This window comes from Pogonomyrmex barbatus, unplaced genomic scaffold (genome assembly GCF_055798465.1).
Source record: "Pogonomyrmex barbatus isolate J1 unplaced genomic scaffold, ASM5579846v1 scaffold19, whole genome shotgun sequence".
Lineage (NCBI taxonomy): Eukaryota > Metazoa > Arthropoda > Insecta > Hymenoptera > Formicidae > Pogonomyrmex > Pogonomyrmex barbatus.
Window position 1 is genome coordinate 1,377,392 of NW_028297115.1, and position 19,626 is coordinate 1,397,017.

Here is a 19,626-nt window from a genome sequence, read left to right on the forward strand (position 1 = left end):
AAAATGTCATCACGCTGGTCTGAATCTAGCATAAGACCGAAGCATAAACCAGCCAGCTAAAACAACCGGGTCTTCATAACATGGCGCGAACGAATCTGCGCGAACCTGCATTCCATTTTTCATTATCGAGTACCCATATTGGTTATATTGGCTGCATTCAGCAAAAAAAGCAAATCAGTGAGCGTTCAGTGATTCTTTATTATGATTGGTTTCTACACTTAAGCCAGCGTAACACGATGCTTTTTTTCCTGCTGATTTGCTAGCTGGATTTGCGTGCTCATTGAGTTCTTGTCTCTGATTGGTATATTCTTTTGGATCTAAAAAAATATACCAATCGAAGACAAGAGTTCAACAAGCACGCGAGTCCAGCTAGCAAATTAGCAAGAAAAAAAACATCGTGTGCCGCTGGCTTTACATTCAACGAAGATCTAAAGGCAAGGACCAATCATATTGAAAAATCAGTGAGCGCTCACTGACTTCTCTGCTGAACGCAGCCATTGTGACTGTATACATGGCATGAGGAGCCATGCGTCTCTCGTGCAACATGGCGACCGGTACAGGGTTGATCGCGATTCTCCGTTCGTTGCCGAAGTCCGTTGCTTTAATTGGAAATAATAAGCTTAACAAATTTTCGTGTTGCGTTTTACGACAAACGTTTTGCAACACATGCCAGCGACACATGGTGACCTCCGTCTTGGCTGTCGGCGACTGGAATCGCGACAAGATGAAAAGTAAGCATTCTCGATCCCTGCTGAAAATTACATCATTTTCTTTTCTGGACGATAATTCGTTCCTTGATGTTTTCGGCGTGTCAACAATTCTCTTGCCTCTCGCGTCGATGTGTCTATTCTTTACCGCTCGCGTCTACGTCCGTCTACGTTTCTTACTCTTCGATATGCACCGCGTGTAACGCTTCTCCAACATATTAACATAACCTGCAAACCCGCATCATCTATGTACATATTTATCATACATACATTGTAGATTAGTCTATTCTAGAAAATCAGTCTCCCAAAATGTCACTGTCTATAGCGTCTAAATGACATTAGTTGATGCATAATGAAGGAGCTAACTTAGAACCATAGCTCTATAGATAATTCACCTCTATTTCTAATAATATAGATTGATTTTAATTTTGATTCAATAATTTTGATTTTTTTTTGTTAAGTCTGTGAATTAAAGTTAATCTATCAGCAAAAGAAGACCTCAAACGTGTTTTTTTTCTTTCCATGTAAATAAGGGTCTTGTTGATTTTTAATATCTGATATTTGTTTCAGACAACATAGGAAAAATAGTTCAGACACATAGGACTATACATTTGACGAATAGATTGTTAAGACGTAACTATTATGAAATCCTTGGAGTCTCCAAGAATGCTTCGGCAAAAGATATAAAAAAGGCTTACTATCAATTAGCTAAGAAGTATCATCCTGATACAAATAAAGGAGATCCGGATGCCAATCAGAAATTTCAAGAAGTTTCCGAGGCTTACGAAGTGCTAAGCGATGAAACTAAGAGGAGAGAATATGATACATGGGGTGCAACATCAGAGCAAATGGGCATGGGAATGGGTCATCAGAGTCAAGGACCTAAGAATTACAGCCAACATTGGCAATACAGGTCAACTATCAATGCCGAGGAATTGTTTAGGAAAATATTCGGCGATGCTGGATTCCAAAATGGAGCTTTTAGCGAGTTCGAAGACTTTACAGAGAACAGATATGGTTTCGGCGCTGCTCAAGAGGTGCACGATTATGTCTCGTATATCTCCTAATCAATGCGGCATATAAATGACAGAGTTCTCTTATTGCAGGTGATCATGAATTTGACATTTTCCCAAGCTGCTAGAGGTGTGAATAAAGACATAAATGTAAATGTAGTAGACACTTGTCCGAAGTGCAATGGTACACGTTGCGAGTTAGGAACTAAAGCAGTGAAATGTCACTATTGCAATGGTACAGGAATGGAAACAATAAGCACTGGTCCCTTCGTGATGAGTTCGACTTGCCGATACTGTCAAGGCACAAAAATGCATATCAAATTTCCCTGCACGGAGTGCAACGCGAAAGGACAGACGGTGAGAATGTTTTTCGTATTGTTTGAGTCCGTATATCATTCGATGAAAATCCTTATTTTTGTCTTATTCATCATTATTACGTTAATTGTTGTGCTTTAATCACCATGTTTTTATTTTAGGTACAACGTAAGAAAATAACGGTGCCAGTTCCAGCCGGAGTGGAAGACGGTCAGACGATCCGTCTAGCAGTTGGAAGGAAGGAGATATTCGTGACATTCCGTGTGGAAAAGTCCCGGTATTTCCGCCGTGATGGACCTGACGTGCACACCGACGCGGAAATCTCGCTAGCTCAGGCAGTTTTAGGCGGTACGATACGAGTAGAAGGCGTTTACGAGGATCAGACCATACAAATAACGCCGGGCACGTCATCCCATACGCGTATCCGTTTGAGTGGTAAGGGATTGAAGAAGGTCGATGGTCTGGGTTATGGTGACCATTACGTGAACGTTAAGATCATCGTGCCTAAAAAATTGACGGAAAAACAACGGGCGTTGGTTCAAGCGTACGCCGAACTTGAGACCGACACTCCTGGCAGTATATATGGTGTAACATATAAAACGGATGGTAAGGACAAATAATAAAATATAAATAATTTCTAATAATATATATTTTGAGTTTCCGTATATTTGTCTGTGATATCGGATATTTAATGATACCGCAACAGTAGCGTCTCTTTTAAACTATATGTCGCTTGAGTTTTCCCCTGTGTACCTGCTATTACTAATTAAATAAAACATTAAAATATTACAAATGCGTTTCATTGATGTTTTTTGAAATGAAAAAGTTCTCGTACATTGAAACTTGCCGTAATAGAAATTTAAATCGAATACAATTAAATCTCTCAATCTAAGATATATATTTCGAAGTAGTCTCCCTTATCAGTAGCTTCAATATTTTTTCTAGGCACGGCAGGTCCAAAGGTGCAAACTCAAGCGAGACAAGAAGTTCAAAATGGTCTACTTAGTAAAATTAAAAAAGCTATATTTGGGTAAAGAATAAATTGTAAGTAGTAGCTATGATATATGCGAAATATATTATAACTATAATGTGAAAATAAAAATGCTTTATGAATGGAATTGTAAATAATTCTAATACAATTTTTTAATTATACGTTGTCTCAATCAAAGTATATTCGCAGAATAAATCCTTTAAATTTGGAATCAATGATTTTGTGGTAAGAATTATTTATCGTAATTTTGAAATTGTTATTACGAAATCTAAATAAAAATTAATTAGACTTTTACATCGAGTCTTTGACATCCATGTACAATCTTAACAAAAGTATTGGAAATATGCCAATAAATACAAATTTATCCGCAGGTACGAAAGAGTGTTGTTCAGGTCCGTTGCACTTGGTGGAATCTATACGAATCGCATTAGGAAATACACCTAATCACAAAAACCAGTCTTCATCTTCTGAGCCCGAGCATCCGGGAGATAAATCTCTTAATAATAAGCATGCCAAAGATACGTCGAATGCTGATAGCAAAAATAATCCTAATGCTAAAATGCAACGACGAAAAATGCCTTAAATATAATCGTAGACGTCTAAAGCATATAGGAATCTGGAGGATGCTGATCGCGTCATTATACTGCTAATAAGTATATTGATCATAGGCGCGCTAGCATCATCATTATAAATGGGAGTCTGGACTTGAATACGTACACTTTTGATCAAGTTGTCGAGATAAGAAACACAAGGAATTATCGTTATAAGCGAATACATGGTGACACCCGATAGGTAAATAGCTGTACAGTCGTATCGTAGCGTATAAATTTGTCTTTATTACATCTTACTTAAATAAAGTGTACATGAAGATAAATATATAGGTGTTATCTATCTTTGAATGAATTGATATACATTTGTAAAATAAATTCTGCGCCGCACATATCCTCTTGCGTATACATAGAAATGTATACATTTCTTTTAGGCAATTTTTCCTATCTTCCTCTTTTTTATTTACAAACAAAATTTTAGATATGAACCGTACAAAAAAAAAAAAAAAAAAAAAAAAGACTAGAGATAAAGTATCTGGTTTGAGACTGTGTGATTTACGTATGTTTAATCTTGCGAAATAAAAAAGATCTGATCCACGAAATATATACATGTATGATTTATAGTTATTCTTTCGTAATTGTGTCATTATCAACAGTCCAAAAGTCGGGAGTATGTTATCTATCAACCATGATTAAATATACAGAGAAAATAACATGATGATAAACATCACATGATAATATTAGTGTATTGCGTATATACAAGGGGCTGAAAAACATGAAATAAGTTAAGCCTCCGTTAACAGGCCGTACTTCAGTCCGATATTTGTAAGACTCTGCGTCGCAGATACTCTTAATATAGCCACCACTATCGCTGCGATAGTAACAGCGCCTTCCAAGTACAAGCCATATAATATCCGCACATGACCGACGATGGTGGAGAGACCGCCTGCTGCGGTGAAGTCCAACGGAAACAGCACGCTCGCTGCGATTGGTCTCGATCGTGCAATGCCGAAGCACAATACTCCCAAAATGTAGTAAGCGACTAAAGCGATAAAAGGAAATCCCGAAATTCTTTTAATTGTACTTATATCATGATTCGATGATTATTCTATTCTAAATTGTATTTTCTGAACTAACTCAAAAACGAGCAGCTAGCAATAATCGCGATCGAGACGAATTTTTATTGATAAAAAAAATTTACCTGAACAAACGAACGACATGATTTTTATCCATTTCGGCATTCGTCCGAAATAACTGGATTCTACATTGTTGTCTACAAGTTGTACGCCTCGTCTGGCTAGCGCGTACTTTTGCAGACGAAAAGCCACCATAAGGCCGAAATTCAGTATAAGAAGGAAATGCGCGGGAATGCCGATGGCGGCAAAAATCACCCCTACCGTGCGACCGGCGGTAGTTCGCGGAACCGGTGCTCCAAAACCTACATAAAATTTAAAAATTAAGAGAGAAAATGAATAGAATAAGATAGTTTTTTTCATAATTAGGACATTTTATACATCACTTAAGAATTTCAAGCTCATTAAGATTCAGATTCCTAATATTTAACGACGTAGTAGTAGTATATTAACATTTGTCTAAGATGAAATGAATGGTCCCAAATGAGTTAATTAACATTTACCTAAAGTGGTGATTAGCGATATGGCGAACAGCACACAGCCGGGAAATGTCCATAGTTGTCCACTATTACCACCCTCGCCGTAGCCGGAACTGACCGCGATCAAGAGGAGCTCCTCGTGTTTGGCGACGTACTGGCGGACCTTGTCGCTCCACAACGGCTCCACATCCTGATCTCGTTCCGTCCGCAATTGCCGCAATTCCGTCGCCAAGCCGACCGCTAAATCCTTCTGCATACTCTTCAGTGACACGACTTGCTCGCGCTCGCGAGGTCCTTCCGTCGCGCAAAACGCCGCTGCACCCGCCACCGTCCACATTACAAGCAGCCACAGAAGGCCTGCGACGAAGATGAGATCGTTAGCCGATTAATGAAAAGTAAATCGTCAAAATAAATAAATAGATAAATCGTCGATCGTGATTTCAGCCCGTACCGAATTGCGACAGCGACAAACGTCCCAAGAATCTCAGATACCTCCGAACTCTCGAGACCTTTCCCGAGGAGCTTCCGTTATTTTCCTCGATGTCCCTGAGAGATGGTAGGATCCTCAATCGCAGGGGTAATCCTTCTATGGTCTGTACAGCTACGGACTTTGTCCATTTCGTTCGTATTATACCATTTTTTAAACGAGGCGAAATCCTCGAAGATATCGTAATCGGCGTGTCCGTAATATCTATTTTGAAATGTATTTATATAAGCGGTAATAAAAAAAGGTTTGATAATATTATGTAAAAGATATCTCGACATGGCATTCAGGGACATGGCATCGAAATTTTTCAAGGTTTAAAATGTCACGCGATGAGTTACGCGTCGAGTTAATTAAATAACGATCGTTCTTTAGATTCATTGTTTAAAAAAAATATTAAGCTAAAAGTTGACTTTTCCTTCCTAAAGTTCTCGATGACAATATCAGCAAAATTTAAGTTATTCATCGATTGCTTGAAACTTGGTTACGCGTGTATACTGAAAAAGTATTATACCTCTTTCCCCCGCATATGTAACAACTATATTATCCTATTGCGCTACGCTATTTTTTTTCAATCAGTCTTCTCACGTGAAATATTCATGTAAATGCTACTCCCTAAAACTCATAGAGTGAAACGTTAAACTTTAAAACAGAAAATTGAGCTTGTACAATTATTCGACTGATTTATGTTCTAATAAGAGTCAAAAATCATATCTTATAAGGAATCCTGTTCTGTGTTATAGAACTGATTTTTAATGATTCTTATAGAGTGACGGATAACTCGAATAATTAAGCACAAGCTCAATTTTCATAAGATTTAGAAAAAAAAGAGTAGATACTGCCTAAAAAAAATATATATTTTTTCCAAGAAATTGCCTAGGGATTATAATACATTTTCCTTATATAATTTTTTTTTCTTAATATAATATAAAAATCTTTTTCAATATATAATTTTTATCAGGTCAGGTATCAAATTTCTTATCAATGATTTTAGAAGAGATACAAATGACCCTCCTACCGATGCCGCAAACGACATCATCGTCGTCGTCGTCGTCGTCGTCGTTCCCCTTGTCGTTCGCGCGCCGCTTCGACATCCTTATGCGAAACTCGGTGATGCGACGATATGCGGCAACCTTGACGAGAACAGCATCTTCGACTCGCGGATGAACCAAATTCCTACAACGCCGTTTCTTGATGCCGCAGGAAGACCGCCGGGATGCGGCATACCGTTCGCGTACGAGTGGCACGGACGTCGGAACGCGTGGTAGCGTCGCGACGCCCGGCAAGTCACTGAAGAGCGTCGTGACACCCCAGGCGGTTGGTGGCCGCGGGAAAAGGGGTACGTTCATGAGCTAAGGTCAAAATGAGCCGCGCTATAGCCGCCGTAAGCCCGGCGATCTTCCGGTCGATCACACGACCGTACATATTTCACGCAACATCGACGAGAAGGCTCGCTTTCTCGCCTTACTCGCCTTCAACATCGTATCGCACATCGGCTCTCCTCCTCCGGGAGGGATTTGTCTCATTGCCCGGGTAATGGATGTCTCCGAGCACTTGTTGAGTCGACTCATCCCGCCGAAGCCACATTCAACGATCCTCCCGATATTCCCGATAGGAAAAAAAATCTCACACTCCGCACTGGACTCCTCGCTCGATTTCACGCGGAGTGAAATTTATACGATCGATATACACGCTGCGATTTTATTTCCGTTCAATATATAATGACAATTTTACAGCCGCAGTTAATTTTACCGTCGTTTATTTTCAGTCAGCCAACTGTGTGCCAGGCATTAATCATCGTACGGATAGTTACCTCATTTTCACCGTATAAAAGATCCGGCCTTCCGATTTTGATGAAACCTGCCAGTCAGAACTTTAATTTATTTCATTTCTCACGGGAATTTTTTTTTTTTTTTTTTTTCTTATTCATAAGCATGCATATAGGTAATGGATCGATGAGCTTTGCACGGAAACGTGCTTTAGGTTTCATTAATAATACCGCTATCTCCATACTGTTGAATACACAATATGTGAAATTATGACGAAATTGTTTAACTTGATAATCCGCACGTGCCATCGCGTATCTCACTGGCATAACTCACGAATTATCCATGTTATTACTATTCCTCCAGAATATATTTGATAAATGTCCTTCTGACCTTACGAGCCGGTCTCGATGTTACGAAATTTATCAGCTTGCTAATCGGATAGATAAACAACAAGAAAAAAAGAACCAGCAAGCAGCCGTTCGACATCCCAGAGAATTGAGGAATTACTGACCTCATAGAGCGAGATCTTCGTGCATTCGGCGCGTTGCACCACCTCACGACCGGAAGAAGTGTTGATTGATTGTGTGTGTGTGTGTGTGTGTGTGTGTGTGTGTGTGTGTATGTGAGCGCGCGCCTATATATATATATTGTCGCGTTCGCGGCGTTAATTCCCGTGATCGCGATACTCGGCGGAGCGCTCTCGGAAAGGAAGAACACTGTTTTAAGAAAGACTCGCTCTTTATTAAACCAACGGTACAGAAACGCGTCCGGCCACCGCAGAATCCGGCCGTCAAATCTGAAAAACAGTCGGAGAACGACGCGTTGCCAAGGGCCGATCCTCTATTCGAACTCTTATCGATTGATATTGATTATTTCTTAGCAGCGCCGAACGGAATACCGCACGGCCGCAACACTGCCCCCCTCTTCATAAAATTGTCGTCCCGACAATTCTTCCTCTTTCAAGAACTTCTTCTTAGGAAAAGACTTCTGGGCTCCTGCGACTTCCTGCCCTACCCTGGGCTGCTGCCTCAGGTTACCGGGCGCCGCTACTTCCAATCCCAGTCTTCTCTACTCTTCAGAAGAATCTTGTTCTTGAAATTCTCGCGCGTTTCACTCTTGACTCTTCGTCTTGAGCTTTGCGCACTTCTCTCTTCTATTTTTCGGGCAAAGTGGGGGTAATCGTCGTGGACCCTTTCGTCTTTCTAAAAGACACACTAAGCCCCTGCCTCGGCATTCGCCCATCGTCCCCCGGAAAAACCACGACTCGGAAAACCGGGGGCGAAGCAGACTTCTTTTCAGTTTGAAGCACGAGCCTGAAGATCTTGCTTGGTGGTCAGGCTCGAGGATCTCCCCACGACGCTTCTCACGACGGAAGGAAGCTTAAAGAAAAATAAAACAGAACACAGTAACTCAAAACAATTAACAAGAAATAAAAGTAATGTCGAAATTGGAAAACCGGGCCCCGAAAATCTCTACTTAAAATTCTTCCCTTTCCCTATACGGAGCTAACCTGTCAGCATGCACAACCTTGCTTTTCCGACCACCTGAACGAGAAATACAGAAAACTACATCACTAATTTTCTTAATTATCTCAAAAGGCCCCTCCCAATCGTTCTGTAGTTTGGGAGACCTACCCTTCTTACGATGAGGATTAAATAACCAAACCTTCTGTCCTTCCTCAAAAACGGGATGCCTAGCCTTTCGATCATAGCGGCACTTGATCTTCAAAGACCTTGATTCTAATCTCTCTCTTACTCTCTGATGAATTTCATCCAGCTTCTGCCGCAAATTTCGAACGTACTCCTCCGCTGACTCGGAAAAACCATAACTGGGAGGAGTACCTCTTAGCAAATCCATCGGCAAGGTAAGATCTCTTCCGCAAAATAATTCTGAAGGAGTTACGCCTGTAGCCTCATGTTTAGAGGTCCTATAGGCAAGAAGAAACATGGGAATCCAACGATCCCAATCCTTTTGATTCTCTTCAATAAACTTTGACAAATACTGTAAAATCGTCTGATGTTGTCTTTCAACTTGACCATCAGACTGAGGATGAAGAGCGGTCGTCCTCGTTTTCCTAATTCCCAAAATTCTCATCAATTCTTGAAAGAGCTGTGATTCAAAATTCCTTCCCTGATCAGTATGAAGTTCCAACGGGACCCCATATCTAGAAACAACCTGATTAACAAAAATTTCTGCTACCGTAGTAGCTCTCATATTTTTCAAAGGAAAAGCTTCTACCCATTTAGTGAAACAATCAACAACAACTAGGAGATACTTGTTGCCTGAAGAAGAAACAGGTAACGGGCCTAAAATATCCATCTGAATCCTCTCAAAAGGAGCTCCCGAATTAAAGATCTGCAAAGGAGATTTCCCCTTATCTGCAGCACCCCTCTTCGCAATACAAATCTTACAGGTTCTGCACCATTCCTCAACATCCTTCTTACAGGTTGCCCAATAAAAACGTTTCCGGATCTTTTCCAGCGTTTTATTGATCCCGAAATGCCCTCCAGAAGGAGTATCATGAGCTTCTTCTAAAATCTGCTTCACTTTGCTTCGCGGGACCATCAACTGAAGAAAACTGTTTTTCAAATTAGGAGCCTCCCATCTCTTATGCAAAATCCCATTTTGGACTTCCAAGGCATGCCACTGTTGCCAATAGATCTTGGCTGACAATCCTTTCGAAGAAACTTCCTCCCAAGAAGGTCGCAAATCATTTTCTTTCGCAAGTAAAAACATTGCCAGTTCCTGATCCTCTATTTGAGCCCTTCGCCAATCCTCAGAAGAATCCTCACGCAAAACAATACGAGCAACTACTTTATCCTCCAAAAGCCCTCTCTGAACTTCCACTTTAGAACAGAATCTACATTTTTCTTCTACACAAGGGCGTCTCGAAAGACCATCGGCATTACCATGTATAATCCCCTTTCGATGAGCAACATCAAAATCGTATTGTTGTAACCTTTCCATCCAACGAGCCAATTATCCCTCCAAGTCTTTGAAGGACATCAACCATCTCAAAGAAGCATGATCAGTTCGAATAGAGAAACTCTTTCCATACAAATAATGATGAAAATGTTTCATCGAATCTACCAAAGCTAATAACTCTCTTCTTGTTGTGCAATAATTCCGCTCAGGTTTGTTCAAAACTCGACTATAATAAGCAATGACCCTCTCACAGCCGTCCTGAACTTGTGAAAGTACCGCCCCTATTCCAAAACCTGAAGCATCCGTATCCAAAATCATCTTTCCTTCCCCCTTCGGAAAGGAAAGAAGAGGTGCAGACGTTAATGCCTGTTTTAACCTCAAAAATGCTTCTTGACATTGCTCAGTCCATTCAAATTTAGTCAAATTCTCAGTTAATTTAAATAGAGGCTTCGCAATTGAAGAAAATCCTTTAACAAACTTCCGATAATAAGAGCAAAATCCAAGAAAACTCCGGACCTGTTTCTTATTCTGAGGAACTGGCCACTCAGTGACCGCTTCAGTCTTCTCAGGATCCGTAGTGATCCCGGCAGAAGAAACAATATGACCCAAATATTTTACCTGTCTCTTAAATAAATCACATTTCTTTGGGTTAACACTAAGTTTCGCAGCACGAAATCTCAGAAGAACCTCTCTTAAATTCTCTTTCATTTTCTCAAAGGTTTTGCCAAAAACTATCACATCATCTAAATAAACCAGGCAAATTTTCGAAAGTAAACCCCGTAACACCCGTTCCATAAGACGTTCAAAGGTAGCTGGGGCATTACACAGACCAAAAGGCATCGCAACAAATTGCCAAAGTCCATTCCCCACAGAAAAAGCAGTCTTTTCCCTATCTTCGGGACGAATTTTCAGTTGCCAATAACCACTCTTCAAATCTAGAGTAGAAAACCAGGCATTTCCCGATAACTGATCAAGAAGATCGTCAACCCTTGGTAGCGGATAAGAATCTTTTTTCGTAACCGCATTCAATTTCCGAAAATCAATGCAAAATCTAAGAGATCCATCTTTCTTCTTTACCAAAACTGCTGGAGAAACCCAAGGGCTTGAAGATTCTTCAATTACCCCTTGTTCTTTCATGTCCTCCATAATTTTTTCAACTTCTGAACGCATATGAATTGGAATTCTCCTAGGAGCCTGTTTGATAGGACAAGAATCCATTAATTCAATTTTATGTTGAAGAACTTCACACTTTCCTGCAACAGCTTGCTCCGAAAACACGTCACGAAATTCTCGCAACAATGTAGCGAAAACTAATCTCTGATCTTCCTCCAACTCTCGGGAATTATTATTAAAGAATTCTTCCAACTCCGCGGGCACAGCTTCGTCCTCTTGCTTAATTCGACGACAAAAATCTTCCCTATGACCTCCACGGAGAAAAGATTCTATAACAGTTTGCATCCCTATTCGTGAAAAGAAATCCGCGCCCAAAATACAATCCTCTCCAATATCGGCAACGAAAATCGGTAACTCTAAATCAAATCTCCCTAACTTTATCTTAGCAAATATTTTAAAACTAATCGGGACTCTTTCCCCCGTAGGATATCTCAAATTTTCTTCCTTAGCTGAAAAACGCTTCCCTTTTCTCCCTATAAATTTACTACTCACTAAGGTCACATCGGAGCCCGTATCCAATTTAAAAAAACAATCTTTCCCATTAAGAGAGCCTTGAAAAACAAAATTTCTTGATTTTTCACACGCTCTCTCAAAACGCCTACAAACACCCGGGGCATTTCTTCCATTTGTCGAGCCCGCCCCTGTAAGTTCGACAAAACCTATTTTCCCTGCTGTGAAATAGAAAGTGATGGACACTCGGAACGGAAGTGCCCTTGTTTTCCGCACTGCCAACATTCCTGTTTCTTTTGAATTTTAAAATTCTTCTTTTTCATAAAATTTAATCCCCTCGTTCCACGAGATTCTACTTTGAACCCGTTCAAATCAGGATTGCTCTTATAATTCGAGCAATCTTTAACCTCCTTAAAATTAAAATTTCTCCGCTCTTTTAAACAATTCTCCCTAATAATTTTAATAGCCAAAGCTCTTTCTACCGCAGCCCTCAAAGACGTTAACCCTTCTAGCTGCAATGTCTGTTTAACATTCACATCAGACAATGCAACTACAAATTGAGAACAAGCAATTTTGTCACGAACTCCAGGAGAACATTCAGGATAAGCTAATCGAGATAAACGCTCGATATCCGAGCCTAATGCAGCTAAATCTTCTCCGAATCTCTGTTTTCGATTCGTAAATTGATAATAATAATTTTGCGAGGATAAATTTTCTCCAAAACGTAGTTCTAAACGCGCGACTAAATTTTCAAATTGAGAGTTCTCAAAATCCGTGCCCCCTTCCAAAATCGCACGCGCTTTTCCTCGGAGACATGACGCTAATACGACAGCCTTTTCCGCGTTTCCCAAATTATTCGCCCGCGCAATTAAATTAAATTGCGTAAGATATTCGCGCAACGGAACACTACCATCATAAATATCGGGCTTAAGTTTCAAGTCGGAATTAAAATTTGAAAAAGGAAATGACTGGCCTGATATCGGACGTTGCGAAATCTCTTCCTGCGGACCGGGCATAGAAAATGTTTCTGTCTCTCGACGAGCGCGCTCCTCCCTCAGAGAGCGAAGCTCCTCCAGCGTTAAGCGAAGAATCTCCTCCAAATTCGGAGACGCCTCCGGTCCTTCCGCTCGAGTGCAGGCCCTTTTCCTCGCAGAGATCACTCTCCGACTTTTCGCCTCTTCCTGTCCAGTCCCCGTCTCTTCTGTTTGTCGCTCCGCCATTATCTCTCTCACACACACACACACGAATCGAAAAATTCGATCCCGGACGAGCCCCCAAAATTGTCGCGTTCGCGGCGTTAATTCCCGTGATCGCGATACTCGGCGGAGCGCTCTCGGAAAGGAAGAACACTGTTTTAAGAAAGACTCGCTCTTTATTAAACCAACGGTACAGAAACGCGTCCGGCCACCGCAGAATCCGGCCGTCAAATCTGAAAAACAGTCGGAGAACGACGCGTTGCCAAGGGCCGATCCTCTATTCGAACTCTTATCGATTGATATTGATTATTTCTTAGCAGCGCCGAACGGAATACCGCACGGCCGCAACACTATATATATATATATACATACATAAGTACTCTCCTGCAAACCGTTAAAATTAGAATGTGGCCTTGGAATCAATGACGACCTTATGCAATCCCTGTATCGCCAGTTTCTGTCTATAACAACTAATTGCACACGTGTCCTACCTTCGATTAGACATCGCTCCCGCGATGGATCCTGCGTGATCGCGCGCGCGGTAAAACCCCCGCTCGATGCTACGTGTATTGTGCCGCAACGCCACGGGCAGGGTTGTTATAACACATCACGCGATACGCCAATTTACAGCTGACTCCTGTAATAATACGCAATAATCAGTTTCAGCTCTCAGAAATAAAAAAAAAAAAAAAAAAGAAAAAATTACTTAATAATTAATAATCGAAGTTTTATCTGCTGTGGCTGTGCCTAATGTCAAATTCTTCCGATAACTCGTATCGCTTGTACACATGTAACGGTAAATGTCATTTGCAACATATCGATACAACTCCCCGATACTGTTGGTAAACACTCCTATTGAATTATCATTTGACCTTGTCATCTATGCGTATATTACTCCTTAGGTACTTATTGTACCTCGCGTGTACAATACTTGATTATTCCGTGTATCGTAGTACAGACTGCATTACAGACCAGAACTCGATATTTCTAGTTTACACGTGTGTAAAAAAGATCTTTTTTTTTTTTTTAATAAAGACCTCGGGACTTTTGTACTTGTACAATGATTCCGTTCTGAACGGAAGGAAGAGATGTAGAAATTTTGAAATAAAAGATAAAAAGAGATAGGCACGAAATTCAGCGAAATAGCGCTTCAACAACTCCGAGTGTAATCCAGGCTGGAAATCTACGTGCAATTAGCGGCGCCGCTCATCCTGCTTCGTCTACAATTACGGCTATGTATCTCGGCTGCATCGCGTCGAGCTTCTTTCGCTATTCGCAGCCGCGCGTTTGCGCGGCATCGATCCGCGACAACGCGCGGTCCGCGTCTCATCGGCGAGCGTTGCGTCGTGCCAGTTCGTCGGCGGATGTCCCTCGGAGGAGCCGTCCTTTGCGCCTGTAATATGGAACATCGTTCCACGGTTCTCGATCGACGAGGAGATCGGGGAACAACCGAGGTGCGTTTAGATGGGCTATCTCTCTCCCCTGTCGACTCGTCAATTCTAGCTTTGCTCGTGCCGAAATGTATGGGCTTCCTCATATCCACTCATTGCTGAAGATAGCGACAGCAGACAATATGGAATGATCCATTTTAGCCTTGCACTCGTCCCGGCGGCATCCGGGATTCCAGATTTATCAAACGACCTGTAATTCGAGTCCCAGTTAGCTTGTAGAGTTTCATCGGCGGCACTCCAATTTTAAGCTACATATTTATGAATGAAACAAGATAGAAGGGTAGACTGCCATTTGAATTAAATTAATTAGACCTCTAAACCTCAGACAGGAAAGCGATGCGCAGTCTCGCTCGCAAGCTGCTAGTATGGCCGACGCTGGTGCTGTCCCTCCTGGTAGCCGGTCGTTTGCTGTTCGGCCGTGACCTTCGATTGCCAACGTCAACGCTCGTTTTTCGGAATGACGGTGGTGTCCCGACGTTGGATAATAGTCATACGAATTCGCAGCAGGACCACTCCGCCGCAGCACCAGGACCACCCGCTTATGCGGCAGGCATGTACATGGCGGGTCAGCAACCCCGCAACGAAAGTGCCTGCAAGTGGTATTACGGCCTGCCGGATATTCTCTCCTATCCATCATCTAGGCTCATCTGGAGCCCCGAGCTCGGCGAGAAGAGTCCGTACAGGTAGAGAGAAAGATCGTCGCTGCTTTCCTCTGCAAACTTTACTTCGTTCTTGTGCCCAATCGATGTCAATCAAGTCAGAGTTGATATATAACATCGAAAACGGCGGAAAAAGTTTGCCTGTACAGCATATTTTATGCTGGATACGTAGCAAATTTTTCGTTAGATATTACATGGATAGAAAGAATAGTGCAATTTTATTTAATAATAGTTTTTTTTGAAAATTCGCAGCGACCGGCAACAAATTAAATTTGCTCCAGCGGTAAAGATTCGCGCTTCTCCAAATTTACGTAACAGGATTCTTTTTTTTACTTTAACGATACATAACGAGTTAATATCGGACAATATGTTGCGGATCTCTGCGGTCGCGTCTAATGTATCATGCGGTGACGATTTTGCCACGACAGAGAGAATTTTTCTTCTCCGTGCAGGGTTCTGCCATTCGTGTTGCATGGTGCCGCCGAAGAGACAGACAGGTTGCCCCAAGTCACGCTGTCCACACATGCCACCGCCGATCAGGTTTACGGGATCGTGGAGCTGGCCAGAAGGTGGGAGGGACCGCTCAGCTTGGCGGTGTTCGCGCCAGGCCTCGACGCCGGCCTCGCTGTCGCTCAGCTTGATCGGGCCTGTCGGTGCGAGCCTGCCATGTACAAGGTCTCTCCTCAATTTCATAGTCACGATTGCGAGTTCCTTATGTATGTCAAGCATGACGCAACGCTCCGTTGATCCTCCAAGTTTTCACGCTTTCGTTTAATAATACCGCGGACATCCGCGTGACATGCACTTCTAGGTCGTCTAAAAAAAAAAAAAGATTGCAACACTTGTTATTATCATAATGACATTTTTTTGTAGATAAAGATTTTCCATTAAGTTTCCGTGAAAATGATTTATCGGAATTTGCTGAAGCGTAGGTATTGCATAACACAGACTAATTTACATTTCTCACAGTTGAGATAACAATTCTGGATACGTACAATTGAAATTGTTTCTCACATGGCATGTGGTAGACAAAGCAATCGATATGAAAGTCTGTTGTGAAAGCATGATAGACGTAGATCCCGTTATATCTACATACCTACTTGTAATTAGCATAGCCATTCCGAACCATACGGAATACGAATCGTTTTAATTAAAACGAATTAGGAATGTGTGATTCATAAATAGAAATTGTAGAATATAGCTGCTTATATCTTTTTAATGACAAGGCTTACGCAACAGGCTTATATGTAAACTATACAAAACAAATATCTCATAATGTGACAAATAAATATTTAAATAAATTTTTAAAAATAAATATTTAAATAAATATTGAATAAATATTATTTTATGCATGAATAAAAAATGAATAAAAATTTCAAAATATCGATTTGATGATCCAAACAACATTTATCAACAAAATTTATTTTTCAAGCTAAAAATTTTATTCAGAATACGTCTTTGCGAAATATATTTATATATATATATATATATATTGTCAATACGATTCCTTTTCCTTCCTCTACAGATGTTTCGGACACAATGCCCATGCTTTCGTTACCGCCCTTTTCTCGTATATTATACAGTACAAATAAAATTCTGTGTAGACTCGTGCCTATATTATTTAATAACCCCATAATCATAGGTTTCCGTCCACCTGGTATTTCCGGCCGGTCGACCGCCCGCTCTGGGCGCGATCAGCCATACCCAGGGTGATTGCGCCGCTTCCGATCTCCAGTGGCGACAGGCCGAAACCGAGAGGCGGAAGAGGAGCATGACATATCCCATCAACGTCGCCCGGAACGTCGCGAGAACAGTGGCGAACACGTCGCGCGTGATGGTGTCGGACATCGAGCTGCTGCCGAGCGCGCGGCTGGCTTCCGGCTTCATGGAGATGGTACACCAAAGGCCGCCCAAGATCGGCGTGGTCTTCGTCGTACCCGTGTTCGAAATAGAATCCAATGAACCGCCGCCGACGACGAAGCGCGAGCTGCTCGCCGCCTGCCGAGCCGGTCTGGCGGTATATTTTCATAGGTACATCTTCACACGCAGAATTCATATCTTCTCTTACTCGTCTATCCCAAATTTGAAGTCATTAACACATAGACTTTCCCTTGTTATCGTATACGTCAAATAACGGGTTGACATGACCCTCGCAGGTTCCTCTGTCCGCACTGCCAGCGATTTCCCGGCCTGACCAGGTGGCTAATCCGACCGGACCCAGGCAGGATCCGACCGTTGATTGTCACCAAAAGGGAATATCCGCATCACAGATGGGAACCGGTCTTTGTCGGCACGCGCGATGACCCACTCTACACGGAGGAGATGTCCTGGGAGGGCAAGCAGGACAAAATGGCCCAGGTATCAAGCGATTCTCTTCAGTCAAAGAACCTTCAGTTATAAAAGTTTAGAGATGAATCCCTAACTAAATTTATCTCAAGCGCACTTTATTATAATCGTAATTTTTTACGACATTAATTACCTTACTCGCCAATTCTGCGTATCTTTCAGAACTTCCCTCCCCAATTTCATATTTCCAGATGTTCGAGATGTGTCTTCTGAATTATCGTCTGGTCGTGCTGGATGGTGCCTTTTTAGTGCATACCCCGGGAATCAAACGGAAAGCGCGCAAAGCCAACACGGTCACGCAGGAGTTCTTCCGGCCGCACGAGAGAAGAAACGCGAGGATCTATCAGCGCGTAGTAAAGCATCTCATTAAACGATATCCGATCAACCGTAGATGTGCGCAGTAAGATCTTCGGGATTTCGGCACAATTGCGTAACTCTTCCTGAAAAAAAAAAAAAAAAAAGAGAGAGAGATAAAGAGGGACCGCTTTGACACTCACGGTGCCTGTATCCGTATACAATAGGAAAATATTTTTCGGTGACGTCAGATTTTACATTAGACTTAGGAGAGGTTGCGTATTAGCACCTTCATCGCTTTTTCACCGCGAAAATAAAGGCTCTTTTTACTGAAACAAGAAGGAGATTCCTTTAACAGAAGAGTAAAACGAAGTTTTTCATAACTTTAATTAAGCAACATTCTAGTCTATGGGCGTATCCAAGATTTTTTTCTTCTAGAGGGGGAATTATCAATGCTGTTAACACATAAACAGCAAATTTTTTGCGTTAATAAATTGTTTTTTTTGAATATTTTAGAGCTTAGAATGTCTTCTCATTCCTGATTTTAAATAAGAAAAATATTAAAGAGAGAAAAATATTTTTTAAATCATAATTTTTATTTTATTTTAATCTTTTTTAATTTTGAGGATTTGATAGATTTCGACGGAGGGGGGGGGGAGGAGATGAACACCCAAATCTCCTCTTTAGATAACCTACGATCCCTATAAACATCAACATCAAGTCAGCAAATAAAGAATAACATAACGTCAATATAATTTTGTATTCAATAATGTAAATACAATATAATACGTGTGTTATGTAACAATTACATTATTGAATGGAAAAGTATAATATTGATACGTTATTGTTAGTTAGTGTTTATTGGTATACAACTTTTTTTAATTAATATAAATCCAAATGATCAATTTTTACTAATGTAGCAGATTAAATTTTAATTCTTAAAATTCTAAAAAAAGATAAAAGGTAAGTAAAACCAAAATTAAAATTAATCTAACTTTAATTTTAATCTTTAATTTAATCTTTATCTTTCTTAGAATTAAAAAATAAATAAAGTTAAATCGGAATTAAAATCAATTGACAAAAGTGACTCAAAACTTTATTAAGATTTATTAATTAAAAACTTAAGTATTAATTTAACCAATGCAAATTGTTATAGTGAAATCTCTGCAATTCATCATTCTTAATTTAATTTTACTTTTTACATATATTAATTCTATTCAAGTTCTATAGAAAACATTGTGTACTTTTTGACAAGATTAACTATCGATTAAATTATTGGCAATTTAGTTAATTAATTAATTTAGAGCCTCTTTCACCTATCTCCGATTAAATTAATCGACATAAGTAATTCGTAGAAGTTCCAACAGCAGATCAAAACTTATCAAGTAATTTAATATTCTTTTTGTCGTACCTTGTGAAATTATAAATAATATTTGATAATATAAATAAATATTATTAAAAATCAGAGTATAAAATATACATGGATTATGAGAACATTTCCTTTCTAATGACATATTGTTTAATTTTCAGTCATTAATCGTGATGATTGAATTAATCGTCAATTAACTTATTCGAAAGTTGGTTAAAGAGGCTTTTACATTTGTTTTCACCAATGTGAATCAACATTAATTTCAGTTTTATTTATCATTATTATCTTTTCCTAATTCTTAGAGTAAAACAGGATAAAATAGGA

General features: G+C 40.5%; 3 protein-coding genes across 5 annotated transcripts; 2 read left to right on the forward strand and 1 right to left on the reverse strand.

Moving 5' to 3' along the window:
• The first annotated feature begins 497 nt into the window (after window positions 1–497).
• On the forward strand, window positions 498–3,900 carry LOC105429302 (dnaJ homolog l(2)tid, mitochondrial). 2 transcript variants are annotated; one of them, XM_011642184.3, is made up of 5 exons: window positions 498–731; window positions 1,278–1,744; window positions 1,814–2,077; window positions 2,197–2,641; window positions 2,981–3,079. In XM_011642184.3, the coding sequence occupies exons 1-5, from the start codon at window positions 527–529 to the stop codon at window positions 3,067–3,069; spliced, it is 1,470 nt and encodes a 489-aa protein (XP_011640486.2). In that variant the 5' UTR covers window positions 498–526; the 3' UTR covers window positions 3,070–3,079. The 2 variants fall into 2 exon arrangements, with proteins under 2 accessions (XP_011640486.2, XP_011640485.2); XM_011642183.3 differs by lacking the exon at window positions 2,981–3,079 and adding an exon at window positions 3,398–3,900 and having other exon boundaries at window positions 499–731.
• Window positions 3,840–14,509, reverse strand: LOC105429301 (uncharacterized). 2 transcript variants are annotated; one of them, XM_089075596.1, is made up of 7 exons: window positions 14,375–14,509; window positions 13,675–13,820; window positions 6,689–7,530; window positions 5,638–5,877; window positions 5,211–5,543; window positions 4,776–5,012; window positions 3,840–4,616 (listed from the first exon to the last, which is right to left on the reverse strand). In XM_089075596.1, exons 3-7 carry the CDS (start codon window positions 7,017–7,019, stop codon window positions 4,360–4,362), a joined length of 1,398 nt encoding a protein of 465 aa, XP_088931722.1. In that variant the 5' UTR covers window positions 7,020–7,530; window positions 13,675–13,820; window positions 14,375–14,509; the 3' UTR covers window positions 3,840–4,359. The 2 variants fall into 2 exon arrangements, with proteins under 2 accessions (XP_088931722.1, XP_088931721.1); XM_089075595.1 differs by having other exon boundaries at window positions 13,890–14,464.
• A 461-nt stretch (window positions 14,510–14,970) lies between these two features.
• Window positions 14,971–18,764, forward strand: LOC105429304 (beta-1,4-glucuronyltransferase 1). Its single transcript, XM_089075597.1, has 5 exons — window positions 14,971–15,317; window positions 15,746–15,968; window positions 16,936–17,324; window positions 17,450–17,651; window positions 17,831–18,764. Exons 1-5 carry the CDS (start codon window positions 14,971–14,973, stop codon window positions 18,041–18,043), a joined length of 1,374 nt encoding a protein of 457 aa, XP_088931723.1. The 3' UTR covers window positions 18,044–18,764.
• Window positions 18,765–19,626: the final 862 nt, after the last annotated feature.

Bases quoted from the DNA above. Each gene is read 5' to 3' on its own strand.
- LOC105429302 (XM_011642183.3), top strand. From the start codon at position 527: ATGCGTCTCTCGTGCAACATGGCGACCGGTACAGGGTTGATCGCGATT. The intron at 1,745-1,813 runs GTGCACGATTAT...CTCTTATTGCAG, and splicing joins GTTTCGGCGCTGCTCAAGAG to GTGATCATGAATTTGACATT. The intron at 2,078-2,196 runs GTGAGAATGTTT...TTTTTATTTTAG, and splicing joins GCAACGCGAAAGGACAGACG to GTACAACGTAAGAAAATAAC.
- LOC105429301 (XM_089075596.1), bottom strand. From the start codon at position 7,019: ATGAACGTACCCCTTTTCCCGCGGCCACCAACCGCCTGGGGTGTCACG. The intron at 5,544-5,637 runs GTACGGGCTGAA...TCTTCGTCGCAG, and splicing joins TTTGTCGCTGTCGCAATTCG to GCCTTCTGTGGCTGCTTGTA. The intron at 4,617-4,775 runs GTAAATTTTTTT...TTATCGCTTTAG, and splicing joins CATGTCGTTCGTTTGTTCAG to TCGCTTACTACATTTTGGGA.
- LOC105429304 (XM_089075597.1), top strand. From the start codon at position 14,971: ATGCGCAGTCTCGCTCGCAAGCTGCTAGTATGGCCGACGCTGGTGCTG. The intron at 15,969-16,935 runs GTCTCTCCTCAA...CCATAATCATAG, and splicing joins GCGAGCCTGCCATGTACAAG to GTTTCCGTCCACCTGGTATT. The intron at 17,325-17,449 runs GTACATCTTCAC...TGACCCTCGCAG, and splicing joins CTGGCGGTATATTTTCATAG to GTTCCTCTGTCCGCACTGCC.